This window comes from Chelonia mydas, chromosome 3 (assembly GCF_015237465.2).
Source record: "Chelonia mydas isolate rCheMyd1 chromosome 3, rCheMyd1.pri.v2, whole genome shotgun sequence".
NCBI classification, from domain to species: Eukaryota; Metazoa; Chordata; order Testudines; family Cheloniidae; genus Chelonia; species Chelonia mydas.
In genome coordinates this window covers 131485026-131501715 of record NC_057851.1, presented here as the reverse complement: position 1 = coordinate 131501715, position 16690 = coordinate 131485026, and the positions used below count along the sequence as shown (strand labels likewise).

Here is a 16690-nt window from a genome sequence, read left to right as displayed (position 1 = left end):
AATGCTTCACCAACATTAATGAATTTATCTTTCCAACACCCCTGCGAGGAAAGATGGAATAATTATTTCCATTTTAGAGATGGGCGACTGAAGCACAGAGGCTATTCATTATTATTATTATTAATCTGTATTACCGTGGTGCCTAGGAGTCAGAGGTGGATTACTGTTTCGTGGGCCAGAGCAAGTCCGGGGGGGGGGCCCTCAGCATACCTTCCACCTGCAGGCTTGCCCCCATTCCACCTCTTCCGCCTGTAGCCTGCCACAACTGCACATCATTCTGCCCCTTTCCCCAACGGCCCCTCCCCATTCCACCCCATTCTGTCCCCCCCAACTGTGTCCCCCGTTTGCTCCTTTCTCCCCCCGCCCTACTGCAGCCCAAGACCGGAGAAGTTCTGTCTCCACTGCGAGGGCCCTGGGACCGCAGCTGCACCACAGAGCCAGAGCTCCTCCAATCGCAGGCCCGCAGCTTCCCCTGCTGCCCCACGCTTCTGCACGGGACCGGGTTGCCACTTCTCCCGCTCCACCCACCCAGCACTGCTGCCAGGGAGTGCAGCATTGTTAGGGCATGGGGTTTGCCCCACCCCGGCACTTGTCTGCTGGGAGCGCAATGCCCATTTTTCTGGGACCCCCCCCAATTGGCCAGGGCTCCTGAGCACAGGCCCTGTGGGCCCATTGGCTAATCTGCCACTGCTAGGAGCCGTAGTCATGGACCAGAACCCCACTGTGGTAAGCACTGTACAAACACATGAATATGGTCTGATTTTTCAGAGAACCTAGTATTTTATAGCATTTTATTTCACCGCTCATCTCCCATTGACTTCATTCGCAGCTGCCATTGCTTAGAACTTCTGCAGACCAAAGGTATCTCAAGTTGGGTACCCAGAAAATTAGCAACGTATGTTTAGTGGCCACCTGTGAAAAATTTCATTTAAGTGACTTGCCCAGTATCACATAGGAAATGTGTGGCAGAGAGAGAATCCAGTTCTCCTGGGAAGCATTCAACTGCCTTACCTATGAAACCTTTTATCTTCTTGCAGTACCCTGCCTCATTCACTGCACACCTTTCAACTTCTTAACAAATGAAACACAGATCCTACAGACAACAGCCTCATTAACTATCCAACTTGACTCACCCCGTTAGCACCATCCACTGAGTGCACTGAATGGTCCAGTGAAAAAAAACAGAATGTGACCATGTAATTAAAGATTATATCATGCTGTTTTTAAAAAAGCAAACTGAAAAAAACCCTCAGAAATTCCACCCTATGGAACCATACTGACTCCCACACTGATCATCAGGGTTAGAAGCTTTAGATGCATAGCAGAGGCCTCTGCCACTTGACATAACAAGTAACAGAGCAGTAGCAGGTTGTCACCGCTGTATGGACTGCCACTACAGGAAGAAGAGGCATACATTTTGCCAGTGGGTTTTACAGTTATGGGCAAACAGGAGAGGAATGTTGAACTTAGGATTCCTAAATTCTATTCCAGGTTCTGAGGAAAACCCACGCTCTTCCACTAGTCTGTCCCTTTCCTGCCCCATGTCCTCCAGGCTGTCCTTGTCCCAGTTTCTCCACCCTCCCTATTTCTCTCCAGGGTCCAATACCCCCGACGACACCATTTCATCCCAGCCCCCCCTCACCACCCACCCTCCTCGGCTTCTTGTCCCACTCTCCTGTCCACCTTTGTCCCAGTCTCCCACATTGCAATTCCCTCATCACTCCGCTGAGGGATGTTTTCTCCTTGCTGCCTGAGAGCCATCAGGGAGACAATGACAGCGGAAGAGAGAGAGTCTCCCAGCTCTCAGTTCCTGCACCTGGCACCACAGCCCCTGCTCCCACGAGACAGGTGGAGCAAATGCAGGTGAAGTTCTGCTCAGCCCTTGCAGCTTCAGAATGAAGCATGCTCAGTACAGACAAATCTTTGGAAAATGAATCAGTCAGACTTTAAGATGTCTCTACTGAATATGTGAAAACATTTTCAGGGGCTGATAATTTGGATACATTTGGGCTGATTTTCGCAGAGATGGCAGAAGGTACATCCTTACAGTGAACTAGTTGTAGGACCTTTTTCAAGATGGGCAAAACTACATACTTTTGCCCTAACCTCATTCTGAGAAACAGCTGAACCATTTTCACTGAAATTTAAAAAAAAAAAAAATCAGACTGAGGCAGACACCCATCACGGAAAATTTCAGCCCAAATTCTTTGGCAAACTAAGCAGCAACTGAAAACAGTGTCTTGTAATGGACAGCATCAGGCAACCTTAGTTGCTAGCTGCACCCCCTCTAACAGGAAAGGAATCAGACCCAAAAACAGCTGTTAATCAGTCATAGTGTTTAAATCAAAGGAAAGCACAATATTTTATAAATATATGTAAACTCTGCAGCCTATCTATGATTTCTGAAAAACTGAAATCTCCTCTAGCACAGCAGGTTCTCCAATAATTTGTAGCCTCATTTAACATAATATATATTGGCCTAAAGGAAAACAATCTCTCACAATCACAGCTCTGTTCATTGGTGTTCACTGCAGAATCTTGTGCATTCTGATTTACTGGAATGCTTAAACATGAGAAGGAATCTCTGCAACAACCTTCAAGCCATGCCTCTAGTATCACAATTACATCCAGAAAACAATAGCTCCAAATGACTAGCTCATTTTATTTTAAATTCAGCACTCAAGGCATGCACAAATGCTGACACGAGAGAAATACAGAGTGCACTCTGGAAACAGACAATATATTTCAATCCACACATTTCCTTCACTCAAGGAAAAACATACTTAAATGTACTTAATGTTTCTGTACTGAAGAATGTGCTGGTGTGCACAGACCAAAATACGAAGAAAACAAAAAGCCTGCTGGAGGCTTCCTTACAGCTAAGCCATGTCAGTGCTGATATCTCATCTAGTGGTAGCTGATAATTATGTGCTCTTTAAATTTCTCAGCCCTTCCCAAGTAGCAAAAAAGGCTTCCTTTCTGGTGCAACTTGAGAAGTGTATGTTAAAGATTATACTGCAGCTATTAAAGCCACTGCTGCACTGAAGGAGAGAAAAGGGTTCAGGGGGCCACCACACCAGTAGCAGTGTCTGGAAATATTCTGCCTTCAAACAATGCCTCCTAGGGTGCTTCAGGACTCTACATGACACCAGCAGTGGCAACATCATTGAAGCAGGCTCCGTATCAGCTAGTGTAGGAAATGGAGGTCACAGATTTGCTCCAGCTTCTTTGGAGCATGTTAGAACCTCCAGTGGGGCTATCACCCTTGCCCTTTTCTTCTCTTTGCTTAGAGCAACGGGGAGGGGCACGCAACCCTGGTGTTGCACAACGAGATTACCAGGGGTATGAGGACCTGACAGGGTCACACTGAAGAGCCAGAGTCAAGAGGGAGCTCTGTTTGGCGAGGCTCTATGCAGTCAGTCTTAGCTGCTTGGACCAGGCTCCCTGACCGTCTTACTCCGCCACCACTGCAGTTACCTTCCTCTGCTGGGGAGGCCGGTGGGGACACTGAGTGGGGAGCTGAAAGCTACACCCCAGAAGTACTCATCCTCTGGAAGAGAGAGCCCCCTGCTGACCCCAGCCCTTCAGCACAGCCCCATTAGCTTCCACTGCACAGGTGGGGAGCGAGACAGGCAAGGAGCCGGGTCCCAGCAGCTGAGACTGCCCAACTGCTGCAGGGAGCAAAAGGCTTCCGCAGCTGCACAGGGTGAGTCCCCCTTAGAAAGAGGGGGTCATGCATGGGACACGCATCTCTGATGGAGGGCTTGGCAAAAAAATGTTGTGGAACCTCTGGCTTAGAGAACACAAGTAGCTGACTCTTGCCCTCCAGGTACCCTCTTTCTCCCCAACTCCATGCACTCCACAGCAGCACCCAGAATATGGCTCTAAATGAGTATTGACCCTGTCAGCCATGGGAGAGAGGGTCATTTTTTATTTCTCAGAGTATTGACCCTTGCCAGCCAACCAAGCAATACCAGTAGGTTCCAAATCATGTCTTGAAAGGACCTGCCTCACAAAAGCTGTGCCTCTGAGAGGGAATTCAATGGAATAGAAAGGATGTCTTCACAATTTTGCTTAGTTCTCCTTATAGAGACTGGGATCAGGCAAAGGGAATGTGATGTAAAATAACCGTGGTATGGCCATTTTTATGCCAGGCATGGAATCAAAGTTCACATAACTGTATTTACAGCTAGTTAGCCTCATGCTTTCTGTTCTTTATGCTGCGGGAGGGAAGAACATCTGATTTTAAGATTATTTTAAAGTAAGCAGTCTTCAAAAAAAGCATAAGGGAGAAAACTGGCTTAGTGCCTTCACAAACAAAAATCACTGAACAGCACCCACCCTGCTAATTTGGCACGTATAACTTCACTTCTGATTCAACTTGTTTTGTCCAAGTCAGCGGACATACATGATACTGACAACGGTGGATGCTGTCAAAAGAGCATTTAGAAACTATATTTGCTTACAAGAAGGAAGAGAGGAACAGGGAGGGAAAGTAAAATCCCTAATATTGTAGCTGAGTAAAGTTTTCATAACACAGCTGAAAACTTGACAGGTTTGTATACAAAAATGAAATGGAACCCAGGATCACCAAAAGATCTCTGAACCTTCTGAGCAAACCTGAGTAGAGGTTTTTTGGTTTTGTTTTGTTTTGTTTTGCGGGGGAGGGGGGGAAAAGAACCAGCCCCTTGCATTCTGGGAAAAGAGCTGAAAATTCCAGGTTTTGACCCAAAATTAGGCAAAACCCAAGAAATTTTAGTAGGATTGAACACTTTGCTAAACCCCAGTCCCTTTACATCCGTCTGATGGAGCAAAACAGCCAGAAAGGTAGCATAAACAGCCAGGGACCCCTGGGGCCACGGTAAGTCCTTAGCTGGTGTAGAGCTGGGACTGCTAGATATACACTACCCCTTTCCAGCCTCCCCCATCTACATGTAGGGAATGTCAGAGGTAGGAGGGGGGTGGTTGTAGCCTGAGTCTAGGAAATATATAAATATAGGAAATGCCACTCTACATCAGACACAAGGTCCAAGGTCCAGCTAGTCTTGTATCATGATAGTGGCTATTTCCAGATGCTTTAATAGGCAGCAGGTTTAAAACAAACAAAAGTGAGTATTTTTTCACACTTTTCACAGTCAACCTGTGGAACTCCTTGCTAGAGGATGTTGTGAAGGCCAAGACTATATCAGGGTTCAAAAAAGAACTAGATAAGTTCATGGAAGACAGGTCCATCAATGGCTATTAGCCAGGATGGGCAGGGATGGTGTCCCTAGCCTCTGTTTGCCAGAAGCTGGGAATGGGCAACAGGGGATGGATCACTTGATGATTAACTGTTCTGTTCATTCACTCTGGGGCATCTGGCATTGGCCACGGTTGGAAGACAGGATACTGGGCTAGGTGGACCTTTGGTCTGACCCAGTATGCCCGTTCTTATGTTCAGAGGAAGGAGAAAGAATGCCTCAGTAGGCAGATGTGAGATAATCTGTCCCCCATGTTAGGTATCCGCCTAATCTCTAATAGTTTGACAGTTTAAACCCTGAAGCATGAGGTCTAATATCCCTTCCAAATTTTTATCATAATTAATTATGATTACATAAAAAAGCCTATCCTAAAAAGGAACACTATTAAAGTTGTACGGTCAAACACTCAAAAATTAGGAAATACCAGAATTGAGGTTGCCTGTGCAACCTTTATCCAGCACATACAGTCTAATTACATGATCACATATTATGTTTTTCATATAAAACCTGCTTTGTTCAGTGCATAGGATGGATGGTGTTCACTTAATCAGCAGCTATTCAATATTTTGTTTTATTCTAATTATTCAGTGTGTGGCTCCAGGACTTATTTACTAAAAGCTATTCAAACCCTGCTCCGAATACATGGGCAAAACTATGTATTCTTCCCTATCTGCATTTCCACAAATGGCTGAATCACTTGGGCTGAAATTTTCAGACCAAACTGTTAAAGTTTAGCCAAATCATAAGCAAGTAAAAAGAGGGTCTCCTCATCAGAACTGTAGGGCAAGCTTAATAATAGGCTGCACTTCAAACCCCAACTGTAACAACTTTGGTTATTCCCTTGCACTCTCTGATTGCAGGCTCTGATTGCATAATGGCTCTTGTATTCAAGACCCTTTTACGGCATAAATAAAGATTTAGAGTGAGTACCTTTCCTATTTCACGAGCAGCTGTTCCTTTGTCCTGGGAGGGTGACAGAGGTCAGCTGCACTGTATTAGAAAATCTTCTTCCAAATCAAGATACATAATTTTTTGAAAGGAACCTCTCCCTGCCCCCAATCAGTCAGCAATGCGGAAACATTTTCAGGAAGAAGCTTCCATTACTAATGAGCTCAGAGTATTAGTTTCCTGTATTTTAAGTCATTGTCATCTTGGATGTGAAAGAGAAGCAAATCTCAAGCCTTCTTAGATTTGCATAATACAGTTGCAGACCCGCATTACTCAGTACAGTAACTATGTGTCTCTTATGATGTAGAAATTATTACACTGTATTGAACATCTCTGCACTGAAATAACTGCAGTTTTCAAGTTTTTAAATTAATTTTCTGTACTTTTCTAACACATTACTCAGCCTGAGCATCACTGACCTCATTGCTACTAATTCTCATTTTATCTTCATCATTCCTCTTGTACTTCATTTTCATATCTATGGAGTTTGTTCTGAGGGATGTTTAAAAGACTAACAATTCATTGTTATCCAGATCCTTATTAACTTGAAATACACAAAGTGTTAATTGAATGTTAAAAGATTGGCATATTTGAAAGCTAGCAGTGGTGAGCTCTGCTATCAACCACACATATCTGGCACACATCAGTGAAGCAGCAGTTTTTAAAAATACACATTAGATGGTGGTACATGCTGGCAACATTTAGACATGTTTACAGAACTCTGTTGCCCCAACAGGGAATACAGACGGGTTATGGGTCCAATCTAATGGCCAGCAACATTTATAAGAGAACATCATTTTGATCTACACTGACTGGGTTGGGCAGAGTCATACTGTCCCTGACAGGAAGTGGTCACAGCCCAGTGCAGATACTATAACAACACTTTGCTTTTATGGAATGTTTTTAATCAGTACGTCAAATCACTTTAAAAGAGATGCGACCCGTGCCTGCCGATAGTGGGGGGAGGTAGGGGCGCGGAGTGAGGGCAGCAGCTTCAGCAGTGTTACTGAGCATGATCAGTACAAGCCAAGCAGCAAATCTGCAGGGGGAGAGTGACCCTGCCCCGCCACCACATGCATTCCCTGGTCAGAGCAGGGAAGAGACTTGCTCTAGGTGTCACAACACCTCAGCAAAAAAAAAAAAAAAAAAAAAGGCAGAACTAGAACTCAGGTCTCTTGATTTACAGCCCATTGCTCCACCTACTGGACCATAATGCCTCCCTAACAATGCAGTAGTTCTTCCTTGGATTTGGGACAAGACTGTTCAGCCGAGAAAGTGTGTCACATACTTTATTACTGCTGGTAAAGTTATTAATTCTCCACACTCACTTTTTACACTGAAAATAGAAAGCAGTCTTTGGCAAAAGAGATCTGGCATTAACCACCCTCTTATATGGAAGAATATGCTCACTTCTGACGTAGTAGATAGTAAGCAATCTATATGCATTGCTTTCCACCCCTTCCACCTACCCCCAACAAATAGCCAAGATGGCAGAATTGCAACACAATAATTCTCTTGTATTTTAGGATGCAGTGTGCTCTCTTTCTGCCCTATACTACACACGATGGGATGACACAGCCAAAAAGATTTACACAGAACACCAATAAATGGGTGTGATGAAAAAAAATTACTCTAAATTATCTTGTTTACCAAAATATATATATGGCCAAGTAGGTTGTAATAGCCCCAAAGAGGTTACTTGTAGACTATAGGTAAAAAACACACTTTTTTACTTATGTATTTTTTTAAAATCTACACTTTTCTCAGTCTTAATCATATCTTATTTAAATCATAGATGGACTATATCTTGATATATTTGACACTTTTTCTTTAAAATTCAATTAACAATGAATTTCACAAATTACAAATGGTACTTGTGATACAAACAAACTAAAAAAGCACTGAAATTCAAGGCCTGAGAAAGAAAAGAGGAGTTAGATTACTATTGTAATGTTGTAAGATTATTCCCTCCACAATTAGATGAGTTTAGACTCATTATCTGTTTTTAAATGATTATTGATTCATTGACCAGTTTGTTTTACAACCTTAACCTTATGCAGGTAGATTTTTTTTTAATTCTGATATACAGTTTTATTTCATATATGAAAAGGCTGTTAATCTCAGATCTAGTATACAATTCCACAGTTACGTTAGGATCTTCTATAGTATGAATCCATAATTACTATTTCATTTTCATACAATTAGTAAATTTATGCAAGAACCAGTAATATCAATATCATTATCCTATATACCAATGTCACTACTTCCAGACCTATGAAATTTTGGTTTATGTAATGATATCCATGTTAGCTCTTATGCTCAAGCAATATTAACAGCTATTTATATCTTATCAAACACTCAGATTGTATTATTTAATCTATACTTTAGAGAAAAAATTGCAAATCAAACTGTAGAGCACTAGCTTTATTAATTTCCTTGTCATTTTCTGGAACATCATTTCTATAAGACAAGCACAATCTACATATTCTTACTGTAGCACTTACTAAGTATCTTTCGGAAGATATACTAACTAAGATGAGGTCATCTCCAACACGCACTTTTTCTCCCTCTGATCGCTGTTTGGAGGCAGGATGTATGGTCCACCAGCAGGCTTCACCTTTGTTGTCATGGGTTAATGAAAGAGACATTAGAAAGGAAATGCTTGGGATTATTCTTATTTCTTCAGTTTTATTTGGATTTTTTAAAAATTCCTTATTAATGTCCATATGTACTTTAATACCTTTGTATTATTATATTAACACTTTGTTTGACATACCTTCCAGAAATATGATTCATGACAGTATATTCATCAGCTAAATCACTAGGGGTAGTCAATCTCTCTGATTTTAGTTATCATCTGTAAAATATAGGCAATATTTCCTTTCCCCCATCCTAGGAGACTGAGTTATAGAGATATTAAAACCTGTTATATTTGAACGTATTTCTTAACCTAAATACAAGTTCAAAGGGTTTATTTTTAATGATTCAAAAGGTCTGAGCCCTGATGTCCTGACCTCGCTTTTACTCACTTGGGCAACACACCCCCCGTCCACCTTTCCCATCCCCACCCCCAGGCTTGAGAGTCCAAGCTTCAACCCAAGTCTCAATATCAAAGCACCGTCTACACAGCTAGTTGTAGAGCACTAGCCCCAGTAGCACAAGTCTGTGGACCCAGGCTCAGAGGCTCACTCCCAGATGCAGTGCTGGCATACCCAAAGTCTATGGGAGTTTTGACTGGCTATGGACAGAACAAGCGGTCCTTGAGTTATCGCTCCTGCATTACCCCATAAAAAAAAAAATCAGTTATGGCTCAGAGGCTTGTATCCTTCCCTAGCAGAGATGGGAATATTGAAGAGGATACGTGCTCAGCCAACAGAGTGTAGGAACAACTCACATGTGTTGGAATAACGGTCTGGTAATGATCTATGATGACAAGATAGGACTAAATTCTAAACTCTTTAGAAAATGCAAACCAGTCTTCTTTTACTAAGAGACTTTCCTGGTCACTATGTCACAAGGTTTTGAGTAAGGATGGGGAAAAAGAAATTCTCCTCTGAGAACGAGGGCATAGATATTGAGGGGAAATCCACCAATGAGGACGCAAAAGAGATTATCAAAAATTAACCTGCTAATTTAACGATGCTTACTTTTACTACGACTATAGTCAATTCTTTGTTCTAACTCCACTAGAAGGCACTGTACATGTAGCTTTCACTCATAACAAGAGTATTTGTTAATTTGTTTGCAAATTAGTTTCCATAATGAAGCCCGTTTTCAGCTTTTGGAAAAAAATTGTTCCTTTTCAAATATATATTATAAAATCTTACTAATTAAACAATTTTGTAGCCCTGTGAGCCTTGTAGGAAATTGTCTCCAGTCAACAGCAGCAGCAAAGGAGAAACCTCATCTATACCCCTCACCTAACTTTAGTAAGCAGAGGTGATTTCTCTCTCTCCCTCTTTAAAATTAAAAAAAAAAAAGAAAGAAAGAAAGAAAGAATCGAGGAAAAGCCAAACCACCTACATTATTGCAACATTAATGATGTAGAATTAAAATAAAAAAATGCACAAGGATTTTACCGCAACAATAACTTGGGCATGTGCCATATCCTTAATATCCTATGGCATGCATTTTACAGCCTAAAGAAGACACATTAAACTACATATTCAGTATGAAAAAAATGGAATATAAAATATTGCATATGTGCAATATAGCCATGGTAACGTTGTAAGAATCTTAACTTCTGCACCTTTGTAATCACACCTTTTTAAAGTAATTTGCATTTATATCAATTTAATCTAATGATTAAAGAAAAGGAATCCTCAGTGGCATGGGGTTCCTTAAGAGATAGTTTCACCTGTTGTGTCTTCTTGCAATCCCACATCAAATGCCAATTTATCCATCGAAGACCGTGAGGTGGAGAGGCAGCAGAGATACTACCGGAAAAAAATAACATGTATCAGTAGTTTTTCTCGTGCCTGATTCTTATTCTGTTACAAGCCATCAGCCAGCTATTACAGAACTTTATATCACTTCTTGAACAATCCTAACCACTCTATTTTAAAGCACCAGGATTTTAACTGCCTGTTAATGAGAACAGCACTTGAGCTAAGATTAATGTTCTGAAATAACGTCGTCAGTCTTCGTCTATGTCAGCTTTTCAGTGAAAAACAGGGAGAGCAATGCTGGCAAGAACAGAATGATTTCCATTGGAGTCTAATTTCTAAGATTTTGATGGGTCTTTTAGGAAGCTTTGAACCTGGAAGCTCCAGAAAGGGATTGAAAATGGCAAGATTTCTGTCTGAAATATATGCAAGGTTCTGTCTCCTTGTCCATTCAATCTCTGGCCTGTGTTCAAATTGTCAACCAGATGGCAGTTGTGGCAATAATGTAGGTTATGTAATGTGAACAACTATCCCATTGGGAAAGGAAATGCGAAGTCATGAACCCATTTAACATAGGCCAACAGACAGGAATCAGATATTAATTATTTTGGTCTGTATCAACATGGGCTTGATTTCAAAAGAGAACCTACAATTGAAAGACTCTTTCTCCTAAAGACCAGTCTCCTAAACCATTTTGTCTCCATATGTTCAGTGGCAGAAACACCTCTCTCATGTGAATAATTCACAGGATAATTTTAAATGGCAATAGGTTGAGTGTTATCACTTGTAGCTACCATATACTGACAGAAAATAGATACCAACACTGGCATCAACATCTACACGTCAAGATAAAATTCATACATACCATGCCACTGTAGGAATGGCGCAGCAATATTGCATGTCCATAGAGAAGCGTTCGATGACCACCACCTTGTGCAGTCTGTACAGATAAAGAAAAGTGGTTGATGAGCAAGTTAGACTAAAATTAGACCCTTTTACCAAACATAATTGGTTTCCAGGTAACATTTCCTCTTATTTCCATTCAACACCATCAAACCACAAAGGTATCTGCCAGTTAAATCAATTTTTTGATACAGATGAAGTTCGATGATTTGACAGTAGTTAATATTGCCAATGTGTTCTCTTTAGCTGTGTAATCCAGTTACATAACCTTTGCTGCTTCTTACCATAGTGAAATTTTAATCAGAATATATTACTTCAGTTGGACACTTTTCAGAAGACTTGGACAAGTGATTCCTGAATTAAACCGTCATTTCATATCACATGTTCTTATCTGACTGATATGGGCAAATTATGGATTTTGCATCCAGCCATAAAACTCAGTACAGATGTTCTTTGTAGAGGTCTTCGGGGACATAAAAATCTTTCCGCTTAGGCTGAAAATGGAAGTGAAGCCACTCTTCAGGCCTCAGGAGTGACGTAACTTTGATGTGTGTTGTGTTACCTTCCATATGGGAATGGGGAGGGGGAATGGCCAGTGCATCTGTGTAGCCACAGATCAACAGGTCCTGTCAAGCCCCCTCCAGCCCAGATTCCTGAAATATTGTCCCCCATTTCCCAAGCACTATAATCACACTTCTTCAACTGCATTCAGGGATGTCCAAATTCGCAGATGTTTGCCTCCTGGTGTCCAAATGAGGTCAGACAGCTTGCATTGTCTGACAGGACATTAAAGCCAAAATGCTCAAAATTGCCCAATTTTTCATGCCCATCCTGAGAAACCACTTGTTGAAAGTCAACAGGATCTGTGAAGGGTCAGAACGTTCAGAAATCAGGCCCAAGGCATCTCAAATTGGACATCCAAAACTGGGAATGATACTCTTGAAAATGCCAACATGAGTGCACATTGTCTTGATGAAAATGAAACTAGCCGAGTAATAAAATCAATGTTAACACAAAGACACTGCAGGTAAGCAATTTTTTACAACACTGAGATGTTTTGTTTTATATATAATCAGAATACTCACTGCCTGCCAACAAAAACTAATAATTTTTGTTACAGCACGAGTCACTTTTTAATAGAGTGGGCTTCATTACAGTGCACATTTATTTTCACAGCTTCCTGTACATTACGTATCATCCACATGTATATATGTTTTAAGTCTATAGCTACAATGGTTTTATATAAAGATGTAACCAATGTTAGACTTTGATGTAAGAGTACTCCCATTTGAAAGCCCAAGTTTTTATTTTCCCATCCACAGCATTTCCAACTTCTCTTCCATCAAGGTGGAGTGAGCTCTTAATTGACTGGAGCTTCAGAATAAAAAAAGTGCACTGTACCCAGCTAAAAAATGAATTGGCAGCAACAAGACGCCATTATCTCACTGGCAGTTTGATAGCAATGCTGAAGCTCAATCTCACTGAATTGTTATGGGACAACTCTCAATTTTTCCTCAAATAACAGTTTTGCTTCTCCTAAGTTTTACCTACCACAATCAAACATTCTATCATGAAGGCAGACAGTTTGTAAGGACAAACAACTCAAAAGTAATAATTTTAGTGTTTTTAAGGACGATCCATGGATCATGGCATGTACTTAATATCAAGTTTTTGGCTTTTGTCAGAGTATCCTTTATTTTCAATAAAATAAATACAATACACTGGGCATATATAAAGGTACATTTGTAAAATTTCATGGAGGATTCTCACTCAGTAACGTGTTGTTTGGGACATCAAAGACTGTGAATTCTTATTACAATAAACCCCAAGTCATGGTTTCTCTCACAAACACAAAGTCTTAATTATTATATATAAAAACCTAGCTGGAGACACTAATTGTCCAAAGCCACATGATGATTGGATGGTTGGTACTTTAAGGATGTCACACCTGTGTTTTTTCTACTCCATAGCCTTGCCTATATACAGAAGTTGCACTGATATAAATTCCATCACTTCAGTGAAATCAATACAGATATTTTGGTGGAAAGCATTCCCACAGTTAGGCTTACACCAGTGCATGCTGCAACACCTGTGTCCACATAGCAGCACACTGAACCGATGTAAGTCTAGTGTAGTATGGAATGGTGTTCTTATTCCACGGACCCCTGAACTGCCTGCAGGCTCACTGCTAGATGGGAAGTTTCACACCATAGTGCACAATACGACTGGCATCTAAGGGAATTGAAGGAGTAGAGATCAAACACACATAACCTCTTCCATTGTATCCTAGAAGGCATCTGTTGTCTGCCCCAGTCCAAACTCTTCACTGTGCATGTGGATGACGGACAGAGGAATGCAGTTCTCATAGAATCATAGAATATCAGGGTTAGAAGGGACCCCAGGAGGTCATCTAGTCCTGCTCAAAGCAGGACCAATCCCCAATTAAATCATCCCAGCCAGGGCTTACCTCCGTAGGTAACCCATTCCAGTGCTTCACCACCCTCCTAGTGAAAAAGTTTTTCCTAATATCCAACCTAAACCTCCCTCACTGCAACTTGAGACCATTACTCCTTGTTCTGTCATCTGCTACCACTGAGAACAGTCTAGATCCATCCTCTTTGGAACCCCCTTTCAGGTAGTTCAAAGCAGCTATCAAATCCCCCCTCATTCTTCTCTTCTGCAGACTAAATAGGCCCAGTTCCCTCAGCCTCTCCTCATAAGTCATGTGCTCCAGCCCCCTAATCATTTTTTTTTTTGCCCTCCGCTGGACTCTTTCCAATTTTTCCACATCCTTCTTGTAGTGTGGGGCCCAAAACTGGACACAGTACTCCAGATGAGGCCTCACCAATGCTGAATAGAGGGGAATGATCACGTCCCTCAATCTGCAGGCAATGCTCCTACTTACACATCCAAAAATGTCGTTAGCCTTCTTGGCAACAAGGGCACACTGTTGACTCATATCCAGCTTCTCGTCCACTGTAACCCCTAGGTCCTTTTCCGCAGAACTGCTGCCTAGCCACTCGGTCCCTAGTCTGTAGCAGTGCATGGGATTCTTCCATCCTAAGTGTAGGACTCTGCACTTGTCCTTGTTGAACCTAATCAGATTTCTTTTGGCCCAATCCTCTAATTTGTCTAAGTCCCTTTGTATCCTATTCCTACCCTCAGGCGTATCTACCACTCCTCCCAGTTTAGTGTCATCTGTATCTCATATCCATTCTTAGATAGGAAAGCCAATCCTTTTATACTGGTGATGATTCCGAAGGCAGATAGACTTGCCAGAGGATAACCGGAGTATTGATGCCTTTGAGGAGTTCCTGGTTGCCACACAGGTCAGTTCTTCATTGAGTGGTGTGGTGTTGGATAGGAATGGGAGGACTTCTTGCTCCGGTGTTACTATATCAGTGTAAGTACATGATCATATTGCCACTACCTCAATTTAACTAGTGATGTAGAACTGTGCCAGTAAAAAACAAAAACAAAAAAAAAGAGGAACTATATGAAGTTAACTCATGGATCTACTGGTGGGACACAGACGTGTGTAAATGTATGACTGCTCTTACCCAAATGAGGATATCAGTGCAATTTTCTGTGTAGAATAAATCGTAGTAACTTCTGATACCCTTTGGAGCATGACTACAGAACTGTAATGCTTGAATAGCTCAACAAAAGTCCTAATTGCATCTCCTTTAATATATAAAAATTTAAGCAGTTCCAGTCACCAAAGCCAGCAATTAACAACATCCCACAACTGCTGAATGTGTGAAAAGAAAGCAAGAACTAAAGTGCATTGTAATGAAGAATTATTCACTAAAAAGACTCTGAGTTTTTAAGAAAAAGTTAACAGCTTTTTTGCAGCTGCAAAAACTAATTTTATGATGGGTACCTCATGAGAAGGGAATTATGGTAAATGGTAAGTGCAATGATTGGAATTGTAAGGAAAAATTGTTGTGAAGCTCTAACAGGAGTTAAAGTTGATTAAAATAATAATCAACTGTTCCATATTAGAACCTTCTAAAATATGGGCCCCATGATCTACACGAAATATGGAAAAAAACAAAAATGCTACTGATGTTTGGCTGACCACTGTATAACACGTAAACTTTTATTTTCAGTAAGAGCAGTTATTAAGTACAGAGAGAGTGGTAATACCTTCCTTTGATTTCTTCAGCAATGTCTTCTAAAGCAAAGACTACAAGATACAGTGGTAACTGTTCCAAATGTCGATTTTTTTTTAATGGCAATTACTCTAATGTTTTTAATCTAATGCTTGTAATCTTTAAAACAATATGTATTGATGTTGTATTAAAATGTAGTATTCCTCTCATAAAAACCTGAGGCACTGCATTATTTCCAGAGCAAATTGGGCCCTCAAGGCTGCAGACAATTTATTACTATCATAGGCTTAAAATGCTAAAATGGGCTTAAAAACTGCCACATGACAAATACAGTAAATAGGGAATTATGCACAAGAACATTGTTGACTACTCTTTTTTTAATGTCAAGTTATTGATACCTGTCAAGTGTTGATGCTGGGTAAAGCTAGTCATTCCACCAAATATATATGATTTTATTGTAGGAATTGTAGTTGTAGTTGGTTTAATTCCTTTTTCTCTATACAGAGTAGTGAGTGGAGGACACTTTAATGCTGTAAGAGCTACTGCAATGACAACATTACACAATTCTTGTAAATCCAAGTTTGGTGGGATCTTGCTCTTTAACCTTCAGGTCACTGATGTTGCCCAGTTTTACTCCATTCAGACTCAGAACGTTTAGCTCATTAGCAAAATAATACAAATAGAGACTATAAAAGTACTATTTCATGTTACAGAGAGAATGGGGGCTATTAATAAAAACAACAAACACAAAAAAAATATTCATGGGGGAAAGCTTTCCATGCTTAACTTATCTATGCTCCACCTACAGATTTAGAGAATCAGTCTAAAAGGAGGAGATTTTCAAAGGCACTAATGGCAGTTCTGGTTCTACAGTGACAATCTGGATGGTTATAATGGGGCAAGCAAGAGGTGTACCATGAGAAAGGATCAGTAATTATACAGATACAGGGTGGAGACATTATTCCAGCCCATAGGCTAGAGCAGCAGATATAGGAATAGAAGGTTGCATGCTGTAATCCCAAACCCAGGTTGTAGGTTTACAACATATTGAATTATTCTACCTTTATTCAGTTTAAAAGAATTTCACTTCTTTCAGAGA

At 40.9% G+C, this 16690-nt stretch overlaps 1 protein-coding gene across 2 annotated transcripts in view; it reads right to left on the bottom strand.

Moving 5' to 3' along the window:
* Positions 1-16690, bottom strand: part of RYR2 (ryanodine receptor 2) — a 699456-nt gene that overhangs the window by 430879 nt on the left and 251887 nt on the right. For both annotated transcript variants that reach the window (XM_043544343.1, XM_043544344.1), the window contains 3 exons: positions 11439-11513; positions 10546-10624; positions 8693-8805 (listed from right to left, as the gene is read on the bottom strand). In XM_043544343.1, the coding sequence (XP_043400278.1) occupies positions 8693-8805; positions 10546-10624; positions 11439-11513 (267 nt within the window). The remainder of the gene's footprint in view (positions 1-8692; positions 8806-10545; positions 10625-11438; positions 11514-16690) is intronic.